At 39.7% G+C, this 20,471-nt stretch overlaps 1 protein-coding gene across 1 annotated transcript in view; it reads right to left on the bottom strand.

The window, feature by feature from the left end:
- Positions 1–607: 607 nt before the first annotated feature.
- The window catches only part of MPP2 (MAGUK p55 scaffold protein 2), a 77,703-nt gene continuing 57,839 nt past the window's right edge, over positions 608–20,471 (bottom strand). The window contains exons 7-13 of the mRNA XM_083376270.1: positions 13,619–13,750; positions 11,390–11,495; positions 7,958–8,035; positions 6,798–6,959; positions 3,902–4,104; positions 2,786–2,914; positions 608–1,830 (exon numbers count right to left, since the gene is read on the bottom strand). Of these exons, the coding sequence (XP_083232396.1) occupies positions 1,654–1,830; positions 2,786–2,914; positions 3,902–4,104; positions 6,798–6,959; positions 7,958–8,035; positions 11,390–11,495; positions 13,619–13,750 (987 nt within the window). The 3' untranslated portion in view covers positions 608–1,653. The remainder of the gene's footprint in view (positions 1,831–2,785; positions 2,915–3,901; positions 4,105–6,797; positions 6,960–7,957; positions 8,036–11,389; positions 11,496–13,618; positions 13,751–20,471) is intronic.

Below are 20,471 nucleotides of genomic sequence, written 5' to 3'. Positions count from 1 at the left end.
TCCTGAATGGACATAGAAAATGTGGGGGAGAGATTTCTGGTATGCATCAGGGTGTATTACAGGCAGTCCTCAATTTACAACCACAATTGAGTCCAAAATTTCTGTTGCTAAGCAACACAGTTGTTAAGTAAGTTTTGCATACTTGCCACAGTGGTTAAGTGAATCGCTGCAGTTGTTAAGTTAGAAACACAGTTGTTAATTGAATCTGGCTTCCCCACTGACTTTGCTTGTCAGAATGTCACAAAAGAGGATCATGTGACCCTGGAACACTGCAATGGTCGTAAATATGAATCAGTCGCCAACATACAATTTTTGATCACATGACCATTGATGCTGCAATGGTCATAAGTGTGAAAGTGGTCATAAGTCACTGTGACACTGTAACTTTGGTCACTAAACAAATGGTTGTACATCAAGGACTACCTTTACAATTATTGTGAAGCAGCAGCAATTTGGATCAATGAATAATACAGGTCAGTCTTTGCCAATATGGGCTTGTGCCAGAGGTACAGATTTCAACTCCAAGAATTTTCCAGTCAGCATGAGAGGACTGAGAATTCTGGAGGATGAGGTCCATAACTTGGAAAAGCATCCAGATTGACTAATACTGAAATAATTATTTATGTTCAATTTGACAGCCAAGCATCTTTCCTATTAATACATCAGTTTCTGGAAGGCTGGTAGGATAAGGAAGAAATCTCAGTTGACAGAGAAAATGTTTTATAAAACTGTTGGGTTCAGCTAGATCATTGATCCACCTTGTCTGTTATAAGTTGGAATAGCTTTCCAAGAATTTCAACCAAGAGATCTGCACCATTTTCACAAATAATATCACAGAGTGTAAACATAATTACTATTATACTTAGCCCCATTTTACAGATAGCAAAACTGAGACATAGCACTTGCTTCTTATCACTGCCCTAGTGTTTCCAGGGCATTAGGTTCCAAACCAAAGTTCCTGCCCAAAGACCAATCATTCACAAATTTCCACTATAAACCTTTTATGGATGTATCCATATATTCCCCTTTAAATCTTGCAATATTAGTGCAGGCCAGGCTTATTTGGACAAGGCATTCTGCCCTGGTTCAACGATCTCAGTGAGCAAGACATCCAGTTATCTCAGGCTGACAAGTTCTTTTGGCAATATCAGAATTGTGGTCCATCTAGAAAAACAGCGATTTTGGCAGTGAGTTAGCTGTGACTGGAGAAATATCCTTCTCATCTCACAATGGTTGAATTACAAAAGAGAGGATCAGGAGTAGCAAATCTAGCAAGGCATTGTGGGTATTGCGTAGCTCTGCTCCACTCCTCCTCCAATTCTGTGTTCACCAGATTGAATTCATATTTAAACAATTTACTGTAAAAAAAAAGAAGGAGATGAAGGACATCCATTCACTTATGGCAATAAAAAAAAAATCCTGATAGGCTGAAGGTGTTCTGAAATGGAATGAGGAAACACCTTTTCTTTAGAATAGAGTGAAGCCAACTGAATTTTTAATCTACACAGCCTAGATACTTGAGTAAGGTTAATGGTTGAAAAGGGACATGGGCACATTAAAAAAAAAATCTAGGGTCCCCTGGCAAAAATGGAGATAATAGAAGGTGGGGAAAATCAAGGCTCAGAGCTATGGACAGGAGAGGGGGACTCCTTTCTAGTAAACCCAGCTGACAGGAACCCACTGTGGTTCATTGTACAGCTTCTGCAAGGCCACCTGAAGTTGCTGGAATGTACGCTCCATATTATCATTCACTAAGCAGAGATCAAAGTAATGCCCGTAGCCCCGCTGAATTCGGCAGCTTTCATCCACAGTACGCTTCAGGTCAGCATCCTGGTTAAATACAGAAAAAAGCAGATTAGGCTGTAAGTCAGAGGAAGGCAACCACTGAACTTCTATAGGTACTTTCATGCCATTCTGAAGTGAAAATATACAAAAACTGTAACACACTCCCTAAAATAAACATATATGTCTTGCTCTTTGTGTATGGTATGTGTATATATACACCTAGGCGCATATATATATATATACTGTGCTTTTTTTTGTAAAAGAAAAAGGTGCCGGAACTCACACATGTCATACAACCTGCCTTGCCTACCCTACAAGGTTCCACCCAAAAAAGGTGCTGGAACTCCGTTCTGAGCGTTCTATGAGAAAAAAAAGCCCTGTATATATACATAGATATGCACAACACCCCCTCCCCAAACTCATAAAGGGATAAAAATAAAATTCTGACTTATTTGTAACACGGCCTCAATCATTTTGTACCATCACTTTATCCACTGAAGTTTTCAACCTTGTAAATGTTAAATATAGCTTCTGGGTCAATAGGTAAACCCACCCTTGCTATAGACCACTCAATTATAATCACAGCACAAGTCAGAAAAAGTATGTGGGGATGTGCAAGAAAAATTACAATGGTCATTCCCTTCTTCCTTCCTTCCTTCCCTTCCTCCCTCCTCTTCCCTTCCCAGGAGGTAGGTAAGTGGCTGCTGCTGCGAGTGGGAGTGGGAGCAAGCGATTGCATGAGTGGCTTGGAAACTGTCATGGAACATTGAAAATTAGGATCGTGTGACCAGGTCCCAGCATTGGTAAGTTAGTCCATTTGAGGTCTCTTTGTTGACAAGATTTTGCCTTACAACCCACCAATCTGCCCAATTAAAGGTTACAAACACAAAAGTGTTAGTACAATATAAAGTTATAGAATTTAGCATGATTAGTTAGCTCCCTTTCCAAATTGTCACTTCTTCTCATTTCCAGATTCTGAAAAATTCTCATGAACACTCACCGTGAGTTGCTTAGTAGCTACACCACTATCCAAAGCTGCTTTGTTCATAGCTCGTAAAGTCTCAAAATCTGGTGCTTCAATGAACACCACATATGGTACGAACTCAGCTGTCCTCAACACCTTCACAGCCTATCCAAATATCCAACAAAGAGAATAATTGCCATTATAAATGCCCACCTTTCCACACCACTAGCATGCCAGGCACTATACAAAATAGAGATGCTATTCACTCTTTTTGTAGTCACACATTTACCCCGGATTTAAACTGATTGCAGAATTATTCCATTTTCCAGGTTAGCACAACATTAATTCAGTATCCTGAGATCATACAAATAAACTAAGGTTGACATCAACTTAGTGAATAGCTGTTTCTCCAGGTATGTTGGGAGAAAAATGTGTAGAAATATGATTTGCACAGTAACATGAACACGAGGCAGTATAATTGTCAACATTTCAACAATAACAGAGAAAACTGAATTTGGGGAAATCCCATTTATCTGTCACAGTTAGGATTATTACAACTGAAGAAGCTGGCATATTAAAAATTTATACAAATATACTGATATTTCTAAAAATTACAGAAACCCGTAGTGTCCGGAATCCTATAAATCAGGGATGTCAAACTGGTGGTCTGTGGGCCGGATGCATTTTTATGTTTTTATTTATTTTAATTCCATTTATATCCCGCCCTTCTCCGAAGACTCAGGGCGGCTTACAAGCTTAGCAGTAGCCTTCATTCTATGTATATGCCTGCTTATTAGGGCTTTCACACACACCCCAAGCGGCATTATTACAAAGTCAGCTTAATTGCCCCCAACAATCTGGGTCCTCATTTTACCTACCTCGGAAGGATGGAAGGCTGAGTCAACCTTGAGCCTGGTGGGATGCGAACCTGCACTAATTGCAGGCAGCTGGTGTTACTTAAGGAGGCATTAGCCCACTGCTCCACCAAGGCTTCATGTGCATCATGTGCAGGCCACACCCACCCCAGCTCTGCAAAGGCAAAGGCAAAAAATGTCATGATATGTCACGTGACATGATCAAGTTTGACACCCGTGCTGTAAATGGACAAATCTCTACCCAAGTAACCAGTGGATAATGGGAAAGATTCCCTACCTGTGGGTTAACATCCAGGATACACATTTTGCCTGACTCCACAACCTCATGGATGGAGTCAATCTTGGTTCCATAGAGATTCCCCTCATATTCACCATGTTCCAGATAGCGGCCTGCTTTGATGTCTCTTTCCATCTCACTTCTAGTCACAAAGCTATACACTTGTCCAGTTTTTTCATGCTCCTTGGGCCTCCGTGAGGTGTCTGTCAGAGATAGATTAAGAAATTGGATTCAGTTAGAATAAACTTGGGCAATGTTTTAGCCTGGATACTGTCATGGTCAGATATAACTCTACAAAAACATTTTTTAAGTAACACAATTTTATGATGCCACAATTTTTTGTATTTTTGAGCAGCGTGGTGGCCTGATTGGTGAAGACACTCGCTTTCCACTTGGAAGGTTGAGAGTTCAATTCTAGGTAGCAACAAATGTTTCTATTTCGAGGCACAAAGAGAAAATATCCGTAGGCATCAGGAAGGGCATCCAACCAATAAATACTCAGCTTCATTCAGTCACCTGAACTCTATCCCGAATTAAGGGATTATAGGGTCTTTTTTAAAAAAGGAAAAAAATATTTGGTGATTTCACGAAACTGCAACAGGTACACTTCAGAGTCCAATGGTTCTCATTTCCTGATTTTTGAATATGGAGATGACCTGTAACTCCTAGTCATGATTAAAGATCAGAACTGATATTTAACCTTTGATCCAGGTCCAGAAGAAACTCTTTGCATGGTCCTGGATCTTCTTTTGTTTCTCTAAGTACTGCAGATCCTCCCACTGGGTTTCTATTAGAATCAGGACCTAGTACAGGTAGTCCTCAACTTATGATCACAAGTGAGCCCCAAATGTCTGTTGCTGAGACACTGGTTAAGTGATTTTTGCCCCATTCTATGACCTTTTTGCCACAGTTGTTAAGTGAATCACTGCAGTTATTAAGTCACTAATACAGTTGTTAAGTAAATCAGGCTTCCTCATTGACTTTGCTTGTCAGAAAGTTGCAAAAGGTGATCACATGACCTCAGGATACTGCAACTGTCACAGGTGTGAGTCACTTGGCCAACATCTGAATTTTGATCATGTGACTGTGGGGATGCTGCAACGGTCCTGTGAAAAATGGTCGTAAGTTACTTCTTTTAGTGCCATTACAACTTCAAATGGTCACTGACTGAACTGTTGTAAGTTGAGGACTACCTTTTTAGACTTTTGGGTTTAATCTCTAGACCCCTATGATGTAATGTTCTTTCTTCTCTTTCTTATTTCCTGGTATATTCCTTTCTAGGATTACTCATGTAGCTTCTTCACAGGACCTTTGGTGTCAACTTCTTTCTCTTGTGTTGCCTTCGCACAATTTTCTAAGTGAAATCGTTTTATAATAAAGTTGGGATGGTAACTGTCCTCACAATATTTAGGAGATTTATATCCTTTGAAAATAAGAAACACTTCTCTATGGTGTCTAAAGGGGAGAAAAACATCCAGGCTGGGGGATCCAATGCCTCTTACCTTGTTCAACATCACAGACGATGCCTCCACCCAAAATTTCTTTAAGTTAAACAACTGGTTTACAATCTCCCATAGCATGACAAAAGAGAAAGGAAAGTTCTTCCAAGTGCTCATCAAACCAGTCAACAAAGGGTGTGATGCACACTTTTAAAGCACTTTGAAAGTGTTCTTCCTCCCCTCCCCAGGGCTTAAAAAAGCTAGCACAGCATTTTAAAAAGCACAGTTCATATTGCATAACCAGTAAATTAAATAAGGCAAAATGAAGTGATTGGGCAGGAGGTTGACTATATCAGTAAGAAACAAAACATTCTATGTTTTGTAATATTTTTCTTTCCTGCTCCTGAAAGAATGGCAAAAACTAGGACAAAACATACAGTAGAGCCAGCATTAATTTAGCAAATTCCCACGGCTGAGTAATCAAAAGGCAAATATCAGATCCTGGTAAAATGAGGTCAGTAAAATGAAGACCTGTTGGGGGCATTATGCATATAATGCTTATATTGTAAACTGCCCAGAGAATGCTGTAAAGGGCTATGGAGTGAGTTTGAAATGCTATTATTATTATTATTATTATTATTATTATTATTATTATTATTATTATTATTATTATTATTATTATTATTGCTATTGCTAGTTAAAGGGATCTCTTCAAATTTTATCTCCACAATGGCACTGCAAGGAAAGTAAGGCTGAGAGGTAGGAATTGGCTGGAAGTCACCAAGGAGCATTTGAGGCTTGAACGTAATGTCTCCAGATATACTAAGCACCATATACTATTATATAGTATTATACAGAACTTCATAGGGACTTAGGTAATCCATTAAGTGAAGAGAACTGAAAAACTAAGAGTAAATCCATATTTTTTTCTACATCCACAGGTTGCTTCAGGTACATAATTCCTTCTCAGCCTGCCTATCTATGAAATCAAAATATTTTTCCACTAAAAAGGATCTTAGCATTGCTTAGTATTTCCCAGCAAGAAATTACATGAAGAAAAGGTTTCCATGGAAAAGCAAGCATGCATAAAATATGCTATTTCTGAGGTAGGTGAATTTATGGCTTAAGACCATAGATGCAGAGAATTGGAAACACGGGCAACCCTTTGAAACGCAGGCATGCCCCGAGCCCCATATATTCAAATGCAATGAAGGATGTTTGCCTCATTGTCAGTATTTAAGTAAGATTTGACTCCAGATAACTCCTGTTCCTCAAGTGGAAGAAGTCTGCTGTTGGGTGAAAATCATAGGCTGCCCAACTTACTATGAGTTCTCCTTGCCCAACCTTGCAACTAAACAATGCTACTAAAATATAGTAGAAGACTAGACAGAAAGCCAGTGAGAACAAGTATGGTCAAAAGACACTCTGTTCCGAACTCCACTACAGCCCTGACCCACATGGGATGGTAGTTCCATACTGAGACTGGTCAGACATGATAATCTTGTTCTTAATACTACGCCGTCCAACCCCCTGGGCACCGATGAGCACCAAAGTTTTCCTGCGGAAAGGGGGCATTCGAGCCACTTCTTCATAGATCAGTAGCTCGTGTCGATCGAACTCTGCAATGAAGAGGAAAGATATCACTGTTAACTGTACTGCAGAGTTAACTGGTCACTAGTCCCTGTGACCTTCTGAGACTGGTTAGACTACAGAGTTCATTTCTCTAGGCTGAGCTGGGTAAATTCAATCTTGGCAGTTTTTCCAAAGAAAAATATTTGGACAGATTTAAGAAATTGCCAAAATGGATTTGCTTGATATTTTTATCTTATATTCCATATATGAAGAAATTATTCTTTTGAAGCAGTCTGATTCATCAAAATGGAGACAACATTGCTAAGTTACCATTTGACAAATCAAACCCCTCTATTCCAACTCCCCAAATCCATCATTTACTAGGAAGGCCAACCCTACCAGACCTCTCCATCTCCCAAATTAGCTATTAAAAATTCACAGTTCTGCAAGCAAACACGAAGTAGGAGAAATAGAATAATAAATTCTAAACATATTGTTCTTTTGAAGAGTCTGTACAAAAATATTTAAAGCCAGAATGCCATGAAACCAGGTTTCCTCCCTGAGAGTATCTGCCCATTCCACCAGGTCAGACAAGGCAGGCAAGTGTCTGGTTGTTTAGCTTAAATGTTGTCATTTGGCAGGACTTCAGGAATATGCCTTTTCTGTGGTTCCCCCAACCCTCTGGAAGAGCCTCCCCTGTGAGTTTTGGAAGATCTCTGCCCTATTAACCCTTTGGAAGAGGGAAACCTGGCTCTTTACCTGGGCTCTAGACTAGTATGAAGCAAGTCCGACAAGGTTAAGAGTATGGGGACAATATGTGATACTGTGTAAACCACCTATGATTATTTTGCATAATATAGGCAACCATGTACATTTTTAAATAAACATAGTGCCAAGAAAGAAAACTTTGCCTCTTCTTACCTTTCTTCTATTCAAAATACCACCTTGGTGAACAACAGGCTGGGATGGAGAAGATGACAGGACACAGTGTTTTGTCAAGGATTTCTGCAACTATGTTCGCTTCAGGCATTAGTTAGATGAGTACTATACTTGCCTGCATTTTTGGTGGTCAAATACATCATCCTTTTCTTTTTCTTTCCACTAAGGCTTCCACACAAGGCCCCTGCCAAAGGAAGAAAGAAAATGTGAAGCAAATTCAGTAAGCTGGAATAAGAAGAAGTAAAATTCCAGAATGAGTCAGCTCTAGGAAATAATTAATAATAAAAACCCTGTTTAAGAAATGGTCTAATTATAGTAATTGTTCTCAGCTTATAGTCAAAGAGCTGTCAATTCAAATCCTATCTATGTGCTTGAGGTTTTTTTTTTGATGGGATAAAACAAAAAATGACCTCTACATGATATGATATTGGTGAGCAGTAATGAATCATTAAAATGGTCCAATCTTAGTTGAATCTTGTACACTGAAGCAAATGTTAAACTAAAGGTCTTTAGTGTGATCTAATAGGGACGCGGTGGCTCAGCGGGTTAGGATGCTGAGCTTGTCAATCAGATGGTCGACAGTTTGGCAGGTCGAATCCCGAGTGCTGCGTAACAGAATGAGCGCCTGTTACTCGTCCCAGTTTCTGCCAACCTAGCAGTTCGAAAGCACATAAAAATGCATGTAGAAAAATAGGGACTACGGTGGGAAGGTAACAGCGTTCCGTGCGCCTTTGGTATCTAGTCATGCCGGCCACATGACCACGGAGACGTCCTCAGACAAGCTGTTTCGGCTTTGAAACAGAGATGAGCACCGGCCCCTAGAGTCGGAAACGACTAGCATGCATGTGCGGGGGAACCTTTACCTTTACCTTTAATAGGCACATTATCCAACTGCAGCCAGACAGTGATTTATATACTTTGAAATAAGTAAAATAATTCATATTACCGTCTGAAAAAGTTGTTAGAAATTACCTTAAAATTGTTAGAAATCCAGAGTATAGAATTATCTAACTATGCTACAAATTCACAAAACTGAAGAGGAAGAAAAACAGGGAAGGCTCAAGACCAATAAAAACAAAAAGAGATGAATGAAAAATAATACTTACACCTCCATAATTTCAAATAGAAATATTTTAATAAATGATTAGGAAAATACACCTTGACATTATTTCTTTTGTTATCCTTACTTACTTTTCCACATAATCACTGGTCTACTCTGCCAACAATGGACAAGTTTCCTAAGGCTGTCATAAAAATCTCCACAGATTGTCCCTTCAATTTGGTCTAGAGTACAATTATTTCTACTACTTCATTTGGATAAAGAGAAGCCCATAAAGGTATTTCTTCAATTGTGGCAAAAAGTTGAAGTTGCATAGTGCCAAGACTAGACTGCATAGCAGATAGGATAACACAGTGAAATCCAACTTTGCAGTTACCTCTTGAATGGTTCATAAAAAATCCTAGAGTTGTCACGTTGCCGCAAAAATCTTTTGTTTTTAAACTCTGCTTAATTATTTAAAAATTTCAAGTATTACAATGTAATCCTCTGAGTTGATTGTGTTGCCAGATTCAAGGAAATCCATTGAATAACAATACTGATACTTCATGTCTGAATCAGAATCATAAGCCCATGTTTTGTGGTTTGTCACAATGCTATGACAAAAATTCATCACCTTCTTTCTCATTGCATGACAACAACAACTGCTGTACATTTCAGTTCTTGAAGCTGTTATCTCTGCTGTCAGAATGTGAACAACCTTTTTTGCATAAACTTTCTGATGCTGAAGAATGTTAGTAATGAATCACATACAGTTCTGCAAAACACTTAAGTTTTGCAATTCCCTTTTTATTGTCTTTATTTATTTCATCAATTTTTATGATGTAAAACTCTTTTGTTGCTCTTCCGGGCCACCTACAGATAATCCTCAACTTACGACTACAATTGAGCTCAAAATTTCCCTTGCTAAACAAGGCAGTTTTACCTCATTATACCATCTTTTTTGCCACAGTTGTTAAGCAAATAATCACATTTGTTAAGTGAATCATGCAGTCATTAACTGAATCTGGCTCCCCTATTGACTTTACTTGTTGGAAGCTGACTGGGAAGGTTACAAATAGTGATCACACGACCTTGAGACAGTGCAACTCTCATAAATACATGCCAGTGGTCAAGTATCCAAATTTTGATCACATAACTGTGTTGCAACAGTTGTAATTGTGAAAAATGGTCATAAGTCACTTTTTCAATGCCGTTGTAACTTTGAATACTCATTAAAAGAATGGTTATAAGTCAAGGACCACCTATACTTTGCTCTTGATTTCAGAGATCAGCTTTTCCCAGTTCACTATTTTTATATATTTTTGTCCCAAATAGAGAGACTTCAGCAGTCAAAAATTCAATCACTGCACATTGTTTAAAGTGCATTGAGGAATATTTGCTGGAGATCTCCACTTTATGAACCTTTTGGAAGGGGTAAAAAAAAGATGCTAAAAAAGTGACAGAACTTCAAGCACATCAGCACTGCTATCTGTTAGTGGCATTATTTACCCACCTTTATTTATTTAAAGATTTATAGGGCTGCTTAACTCAAGTCTCCAAAATTAGGTGGTGTACAACATAAACTCATAATAAATTAAAAAAGAAAGAAAGAAAGCAAAGAAAATTAACCACAAACTTAAACTTGTGAAGTTGGAAGAAAAATAAACCTGAATTCTTCCCAAAGTCTCCCCCAAGAGTAAGTTCAGAGAGAATAATCATTGTTGCATAAAGATTAAAATGTTGGACTTAGTCCATGGAGGGCTGAGCTCAGTTCCATTAAATATAAAGCTCACTGAATGGGAGAAAGTTTAAGTGGGGAAGATACTAATCCTTTTTTCTGATAAAAATAATACCTTTAAATGAAATGCATCAGTTAAACTATACAATTCATAGCCAAAAATGTTGAGATAACATCAATTCTTTAGAAAGATGGCGAGGAAAAAAAACGGAGGAAACATTATTACACTGGTAGCTTTATATAATCTCCGGACCAGAAGGAAATAAAGTATATCTTAAATGCCAACTATTGGACAGTAGCAGTATAAGATGCTATCACCCTCATATGCTACTTATGAGTTTTGGGGTTGCATCGGGTTGCTCATTGATCAAACAGGCCTTAGACCAGAGCCAGCAAGGCTGTCTTGTGTTCTTTACACTTTGATGTTCATGAATGCTTGTAGCCAGATCGCTAACATGGACATGTAGCACTAATTTTCTATTGGTCTTATTGACATTATAGAGAATCTTGTTTTCCATGTCCCTGTTGTTGTTGTTGTTGTTAGTTGCGAAGTCGTGTCCGACCCATCGCGACCCTATGGACAATGTTCCTCCAGGCCTTCCTATCCTCTACCATCTTCTGGAGTCCATCTAAGCTCACGCCTACTGCTTCAATGACTCCATCCAGCCACCTCATTCCCTGTCGTCCCCTTCTTCTATTGCCCTCAATCCATGTCCCTAAGTGGTTCCAATTCTACTGCTGATAGGATCTCTGCCTGTTACCTGAAGATGGTGTGACTTCAAGGTCGCGCTTCACAAAAGCCTTGCGCTTCTCTTCCAGTAGCTGGCTTGGGATCAGCCCTGCACTCCCACCTTCCACATGGCAGGCCTGCAAAAACAAAGAGAGGTTTGAGCCTCTGGAATAGGGGTCAAGTTCGGTCCTCAACAGGCATTTCCTTTGTTTAAACAGACAGGACCAGGCAGAGAAATTCTTGCATTTTCTTCCTACCAGTTTCCATTTAGTATAACGAAGGAAACTTCTTCATCAACTAAGGAAATTTCTTTAGTTTCTTTAGATTCTGTGCTTTAGAAACCTCTTCAACAGAGGTTTGAACAGAGGTTTCTAAAGTACAGAGCCTTGGTGGAGCAGTGGGCTAATACCTCCTTAAGTAACACCAGCTGCCTGCAATTAGTGCAGGTTCGCATCCCACCAGGCTCAAGGTTGACTCAGCCTTCCATCCTTCTGAGGTAGGTAAACTGAGGACCCAGATTGTTGGGGGCAATTAAGCTGACTTTGTAATAATGCCGCTTGGGGGTGTGTGAAAGCCCTAATAAGCAGGCATATACATAGAATGAAGGCTACTGCTAAGCTTGTAAGCCACCCTGAGTCTTCGGAGAAGGGCGGGATATAAATGGAATTAAAATAAAAATAAATAAATAAATAAACAACTAAGATAAACTTTGGTAAAATTCTCAAGAGTGTGTGTGGTTACAAGAAGGCCTATATTTCCTTGCCCAGTTCTGTCTTCAGTGGTTTGCATTGGCTCTCCATATTTCTATTAAATTCCAAGGAAATTCATCTGTGGAGCTTTTTTAAATAGATAGCCAGGCTATGCTACTCTCTCTCCTTCTAGGCTTATACAATTGGGAGATAATTTCTAATGTTGCCCATGTTCTATGAACCTACAAGTTTATTTTCTCACTGCAACTAGGCCACATGGGAAGAAAGAATAATGGGATGGTTTAATGGGAACAAGACTGGTCTTGCTGCAGTGGCAGATATTCCAAATAATTGCCACCAAGTGGCTGACAGAATTCAGCGTGCATCAATCTCAAAATATATTAAATTTATATTTCTTTGAGGAAGCTCAATTACTGTCTCTGTGATAAGAATCAAGCAAAATAAGTGTATGGCCTATATGGTATAGGTAATACTCAACCCATCCCTAATTCAAATTTGATTTCAAGAGTTATGTGGAAAACTGTTAGGAACTACTTTTAACAAAAAGTATTAACTCATATTTAACAAACTCTGTCAAAAGCATTGATGTCAACATCTTTTCCATACTCTACTTCAGGTTTTAGCAATGGCAGCATCTTCATATCTGCATTTAGCAACAGTGGCAGCATCATCATATTGCTCTCCATTTAATATTAATATTATATTATATTTCCTTCTGGCAATATTATATTATATTGACTTCTGCCTTCTGCCTTCTGGCTACCACCTCTTATAGCAATCCAGAACAGAGTAAATTTGAGAAAAATGATATATTTCTAAGCCCAATAGATAGCTTGGCAGAAGTTGGAAAAATTTCCAACATATACTGGCAATGAGCAGGGAAAATTTCTTAATATATAAGAAAGGGGAGCTAAAAGGTAGGGCAATTGGCAGGAATTTTATCACTTCACCACAAAAAATGGGAGATGGTGGAAACATCAGGGGTTTAACTGTGTGGGAAGGGGCTGGGGATATTACTGGTTCTGTTCTGTTCCGTTTAGATTTCAATTTACTGTGAATTTTTTTCTCTTGTTCTACCCAAAATACTCTCTCACTAACAAGACAGTCTAGAATACAACTACAGAAAGGGGTTAACATAAGAAGACTGTGATTATGTTCCTTTGAACTGAAGCTCGTTAACTTTACAGTAGTGCAGTAAATTACCAAGAGGGGCTCAAAATATTTTGCTGCCTGACACAACGTGTGTTGTCCCCATTCTCCACTTCTATTCCAGGAACAGATATTAATATAAACTAGCAACTGGTCAGGATCCCCTCCATTACACTTACAAATAGCATGCTAGTTAAGGAGTGAAAAATAAACTCTAAGATATTGGCATGGCTGAGGGTTCTGGAAGAATAATTAGGAAGCTGTTACTACTCTAAAGACATTCTACATTAGTAAATTGCCCACTTCTACCTAGTGACAAGAGTTCTGAATTTTGTCCTTGCTGGACCTTATATCAAGTCCCAATATTACACATGGTTCATCAACAGACACAAGGGTTATACCTGCCACCAGTTGGGATCATCCTGATTGACAATCTGAAGAAGGTCTCCAGCTACAAATTTCAGACCAGCTTCCTTGCATGGAATGAGGTTGTCAGTGACTGGATCATAGTCAAAATGTGCCTTCACAAATACCTGAGGGAGGAAAAGGAAGCTGTGTGAGAAGAATTGTTGCATTTCATATATATAAATTTTATTAAGAATTGTTATTATTATTATAATAATAAAACCTAAAACAAATTGAAAGAAAATAGAATAGAAAGAAATAAAAAGTACAAGAAAAAAGAGAAAAAGTTGGAATATAAAAAGAACAGAAAAAAGAAATGTATTTCCAAGCTTTATCATAACAACTATAAATAAATTAATAACTCTTCACTCCCTCTAAGGCTACAAACTTCTCTTCATCCCTTATCCCAGCAGCATAAGTTGGATAAGAAGAACTGTGAAGAATGAGAATCAAAGAACTGATCAAGAGTCACTGAACTCTAACTTATGAAGTTTGAATAATCAAACAAACAAAACCTGGAGATCTTTAGTGTATTGAGATTTTACTGTTACTGACTCATTAAGCATTCTGTGATCCAGTATTGTTGCCTGATTACTTTGACTTGCTTGATATAATGTAATGGTTTGGAAATAATTCTTCTACAGGCCTCAATAAGGTAAGCACAAAAAAACCTGACTCCTGACTCTACTATGTTTTTCTTGATCAGAAGAAAAAAAAATCAAGATTCACCATATATTGCACAACTGGCTCCAAAAAGGTAGGAATACAGAATGTAAAGCTAATGCAGTAAAATTGTTTGAAAGATGAAAGTGAGAGGAGATGAGGTTGCTTTGGTACAATTTACTAATTACTTACAACTGAACATAGTAGCATCAGGAATAGCAGTAAAGAATGGAGTAATTCATTCCTGTATTTTCAGGGACAAGTTTATTCGGACTAATATGAGTATATTTTCCTAATACGTCCATATCCACATCTTTTTCTCAGCTGCTTTTCTTAGAATTCATGTTTTCTTACACAACCCAGAACGGAACCTCAAAATCCAAAGAATCCTGCAAACAGCTACCCGTATTCTTAGCTACATTTTCATCTGAATACATTGGAGTAACTGAGATAGCTTATGCACATGGCTTTATGTAACTTTTCTCCATTGCCAACAACAGCCCTCTTGTGACCTGAAAACGACAATCCAACAATCAAAGTCATAGCCTACATACAATTAAAAAATCCACAAAACAAGAGCATGGCCAGTATAGGATCATTCATTCTGCCAGTTGTCTCTTTTTTGAACAATGGATCCTGGCAGTGGAAGGCAGCCAATGAAAAGCACTTGTAGGGTTTTTATTTTTTTCTTCCCCCTGCATCATAGACTCCTTTTATTTGCACTCCAGCCAGCACAAAACCGTTGATGTCTCCGGGGAAACAGTCATATCTGAGCCTGTCTGTACAGGACATTTCATTCACACTCCTCTTCCTCCACATACAAATGCTTGCAGAGTTGGAACAAAGACTGGGGTTTGCAAAGGAACTCTGAGACTCAATACTTCTTCAGCAACAAAGGTAGAAAGAAATTTCAGCTCATCTCTTCCCCAAATCTCCATTTCTGGATTTTCCGTCAACATTTCTACAATGCACAGCATTGAGAATTCAATTCTGTTGGTATAGTAAAATAAAAATGGATGTGTAGGTCATTGGAAAAGAAAATGGAGACTGGGGTTTCATTGGCTGAAAATAGTTGTACATGTGTTCTAGGAATAGTCTGAGATATTGAAATTAGACTAATGTCACTGTCCAAACATAAATTGCAGGGAAGCCCAAGGCAGAGGCTGAAAATGACAAGACATATTTTACTGTGAAGCTGCTTTTCATTTAGTAAAAGTTAATTCATCTAGCTGTAGCTTGACAATTTGGCTGTGTTAGCAAAGCATGGAAGGCCACAGTGAGGAAAAAGGCAATTGATATCAGAGGACCAAAGGTGGAAGCCACATTTAACCTTTCCTCTGTCTTTTTTCTCTGTTGTAAATTGCATCCACAATTGTCACTCCAAACTGGAATTCAAATATCCCCCTGGAACAGGCAAGCAATGGCCATTTCATCCATCTCAACTTTATCCCCCTTCCAAAAAAGGTTGAAGCCCCAAAGCTAAATACATTACCCATTCTCAACTGACCTTTTCACCATAGTAAAGTGCATCTGTACTCAATTGTAGCTAGGGAAGCTTCCTCCGCACAAGTATAGCCTTACAAATGCATTTACATGAAGGAAAAAAACCTTGCTGAATTTCTGTGTGCCTTAATTAGCTACCATTTATTTGTTAAGCTCACTGATGGGAAATAAGAAGGGTGTATTAGCAGCTAGCACAGAAGTCCTCAATAGGGTATGCGGGGACACCAATGAACCTTCAGCCAGAACTCATGGAATGCATATGGTTCTTTGCATCTCCTATCTTTAATAGTATATAGATTTTTCAATACAAAAAAAAGAGATATTTGGCTCTAGTATACAGTAAAGATCCAAACTTTAGTAACATTTTTAACTCAAAAAAGAAAGAAAAATCCTCAGCATGACAATCACGCTTAGCTGATTTCTGACCTTCCTGTCTTTCTCCTCCCAAAAGATAATGGTAAACTGAGAATGATAGAGTACATTTGAAGAACTGAAGGGATAGCAAAGATTACATATTTATTTTCTGGTAAACTGGTGTTCACTGATTGGCTACATCTACCATAACAGAAAATTCAGAGCCGTCACCTTCCAACCAATTTAGGTGATGCCCAAAGCACATTTATTTATTTATTTATTTTAATTCCATTTATATCCCGCCCTTCTCCGAAGACTCAGGGCGGCTTACAAGCTTAGCAGTAGCCTTCATTCTATGTATATGCCTACTCATTAGGGCTTTCACACACACACCCAAGCGGCATTATTACAAAGTCAGCTTAATTGCCCCCAACAATCTGGGTCCTCATTTTACCTACCTCGAAAGGACGGAAGGCTGAGTCAACCTTGAGCCTGGTGGGATGCGAACCTGCACTAATTGCAGGCAGCTGGTGTTACTTAAGGAGGCATTAGCCCACTGCTCCACCAAGGCTCAGGTCCTTAAAAATTTAGGGACATATGATCTAGGTAGACAGAAACTTGACTTCAGCCATTGTCTAATAGAAGGATATGCATTAAAAAAAATAAAGTTAACCCCTAATAACAATATATTAAGATATTAATTTGCAAAGCTTACACATAATGTAGCAAAATTTTGCTCTTTTTGGAGAGATAGATTTACCATGCTTGTCTAACAAATAATGCAAATAAATATTATCAAAGTTCCACAGAAACCTAAATTTAAATTTAAATAAAAAGAGGTAATCAGCTGATGATGAATGTCCCTATGGACACTGGCAGTAGAAAAGAACATGGGCACCTGTTTACAGGTTTCATGCAATATACTAAAGGTAGCTTAATAAGTTTGGATTGGATAGAACTGGAGAATGGAAGACAAGAAACAAATGTCTGCAGGAGCTTGTCACAGTGTGGTTTATCTGGTTTTGATTTATGGTCTTGTATAATTTTACCAATTGTAGTTTATTGAATAAACCACTAATATTTAACTTTGGCTTAGTGCAATGTACTAATCTGATTTTATAGTCCAATCTTATGTTCCAATCTTTCTCAGCCTGCTCCTTCCACAAGTATTGGAATTTCTTTTGGTCATGTTATTGTTAGTTGCAAAGTCGTGTCTGACCCATCGCAACCCCACGGACAATGTTCCTCCAGACCTTCTTTTGGTCATACTGGTGGAGAATTATGAGATTTGTAATCCCAACACATATGGACAGATACAGGTTTAAGGTTAACTTTTATACAGTTAGTGGTACCTGCTTATATGGCAAACAAACAAATATTGATCAGTTTTGAAGAGCCCTAGGGAGTTTTTTTTTCATGTTCTTCTGTACTCTGAAGAACTATGAGACAAGACTGGTTTATGCTGAAGAACAGCTCAGTTTAAAACCTTTGACTTCTAAGCAGGAATTTGCTCATAGCACTTATCAACTCGTCTAGGATTATATTAGCAAAGGAATGTGTGGGAAACCTGTAGTTTTTCATTGTCATGATGACATTAGTGGACCATACGTAACTGAGTTGACATCTGCTTATTAAATTCTTACACCACTTTGCCCAAAACACTCATGCATTAATTCATGTTTAAATCTCTCTGCATGACATAAAGAAAGCTCTATGTGGTGGAGCAGAATGAAAAGTATTTTGGCTACGGGAAAACAGGGGTGGGGAGGACTAGGACAGGCTAAGTGCCCAGATGTGTCTCTTTCCCCTAAGCAGAACTTGTCAGGAATAAAGAATGACAGCATTCAGCTACAATTAGAATAAACACACATGTTGATTTCTGATATGTCACTTTCATTCACTTTGGCCCATGATCCCATTCAAGTTATGTATCTCTGGCATTTTCCCTTCCTGGTTAAGCACATTTTAAGACTGATGCTCCACGCCAACTCTAAGAGGAGGAACAGTCCCTTGTTTCACCTCTCTATATATTGATGTACTTTTTAATTTTCTTTAATTTAAAATGTTTATAGAGACACTTGAAGGGCATCAGATTTCCTAACTCTGTTAGTGAATCAAATGAAAAAAAAATTGAATTACTCCTTGCAACCATTATTTAACAAGTTCTGATCATTCAGAAATAACTGAACAGCAATACAGTTGAAAAAAAATGGTTACATTCTTGAGCTCAAATACATTGGCTTTCTTGGAAATCCCTGTAAACTTGGATGTAGTGGAGATGATTTTTTTCCCCAGGAGATAAATCAAGAATCTTTTTATCAACACTTTTAAAACCCTACTGCAACCTTTTCACAGATTGTACCACTTTTAGGACATGACAATATTCGAGTACCACCAGTGTTTAGCAAGATGTCAAAAGCGTGATGACTGGGGGAAAAAGGGGGGTGGATTTTGGGTTTTACTGATTAGATTTATTTGTTGTTATAGAAATGGCTAGTTTATACTATTACGGAAAAGTAAAAAGTTTAGGTTCAACGTTAATGCTTCCTTCTACTGCAACAGAGGAAGTCAGAAGTCAGTATCTTTTCTTTTTCCCTTCCTTGTCCCCCTCACTTTTCCCCCCTTCTTCCTCCCCACTATGTCCTACTATTTGCTTTTGTATTTTATTCCATAATCTAACAAAATGTTACAAACCATTAAAAAAAGGAAAAAAGTACCAGTTTTAATTTCTTCGGTGGTGGTTCCTTTGCTCTCAGGCCACCCGGAGGACCCCTGGGCAGTGCAGGCTACCCAGAGCCCTGGGCAGTGGAGAGCAAGCGCCCACCTCAGCCAGCCTTCCCCAAGGGGGGAGCCCAGCTGCACTTAGCTTCTCCTTGAGGCTGCTGCTTGGCTCGTTCTCCTTGGCCAGGTTGCTCATGGTGTGTGCGGGAGGGCAAAATGTGTGGGCCAGAGGGAGGCCCAATCCCTCTCCATATGAGGAGCCCTGGCTTTGTAACCAAAGCATCTTCAGCAATAGGATGGAAGACCACCAGGAGAGTCAGGAGGAGGGGACAAGGGGATGGCAAAAGGAAAGCAGGGTTGGTTGTGGCCAAGTGCTGAGGCAGGACTTCCCTCAGACCCTCCCTCCTTCTCATTATAATCTCCTTCCTTCCTTCCTTCCTTCCTTCCTTCCTTCCTTCCTTCCTTCCTTCCTTCCTTCCTTCCTTCCTTCCTTCCTTCCTTCCCTTTTTTTAAAAACTGCTAGAGGCAGAGGTGGAAACAGGCAGGCAGTGGTGGGCAGAGGCTTCATATTTTGACCCCTTCCCCCTGTTGTTGCATCTGTGTGGCTCTCAGCTCACCTATCCTAGACTTGTGCATGTGTCTCTCTCTCTCTCTCTCTCTCTCTCTCTCTCTCTCTCTCTCTCTCTCTCTCTCTCTCTCTCTCTTTGTGTGTGTGTGTGTGTGTGTGTGTGTGTGTGTGTGGGCAGGAGGGTCTCAGACCTTCTGTGATGGCAGGCTGTAAACTAATGAAAGCTGGTTTTTTGGAGTATTTGCTTCTTTTTCTCAACATGTCACCAATCACATCGTGCCCTGCACCCCTCAGCTCCCACCCCCAGCCCCATGGAAGGCTGCAAGAAGCTCCCAGCTTCTCTTATCTCTCCCCTTCTTTTTCTCCCCAATACCACAGCATTGGGCTGCAAGAGGTGAGACCCCTCCATGCATGCACACACACACACACAGACACACACGCAATGGTCTGGGAGAAGTGAGCAGAGAGCCAGGCAGAGGCCCTTCAGGCACAGAGGCAAGGATGAGGGGAGGGGTCAAAATGGGAAGGCTCCTGCCTGGAAAGTCGGGCAGCTTAAAAAAATAAACCTGCAAAGCGCTCAGAATGTGGCCCCCAGGGGTACTGGGCCGCACGTGATCACTGCCTCCTCCTATGCGTGGGCCCAAGGGGTGGGTGAGGCAGCAAGGCGGCCCGTCGCTGGTTCCAGGGCTGCCCCGTGGATCTAAGGCTGAGCGCGTTCTGGCTTTGATGTTAGCTATGAGGTTGTAAATCAGCACCCGGTCAGCCTGGGCTGGCCTCTCTTCTTTGTGAGCGGTCAGCAGGGACAGCGGGCGCTTGCCGCTTCCTGTGTGCGTGCCCAGGGGCAGGGCGGGGGCAGCTCCTCACTGGCCCTTTCCTGCCAAAACCTCCTCTTTTTATATCGTTTCCTCTCTCCTCCCCTCTCCTTTTCCGTGCACCTTTAGCTAAGGGCTGCTTTCGGAAGCACCAATCAGCTGGAGCCTGGCGCTGAGACCCGACAGTTCTGCAGAAGCACCGAACAGCTTGAAGCCACGTGCGCAAAT

This window comes from Vipera ursinii, assembly GCF_947247035.1.
Source record: "Vipera ursinii genome assembly, chromosome: Z".
In the NCBI taxonomy this organism is placed as follows: Eukaryota; Metazoa; Chordata; class Lepidosauria; order Squamata; family Viperidae; genus Vipera; species Vipera ursinii.
The sequence above is the reverse complement of the archived record's forward strand: the minus strand, read 5'-3'. Positions and strand labels throughout refer to the sequence as shown.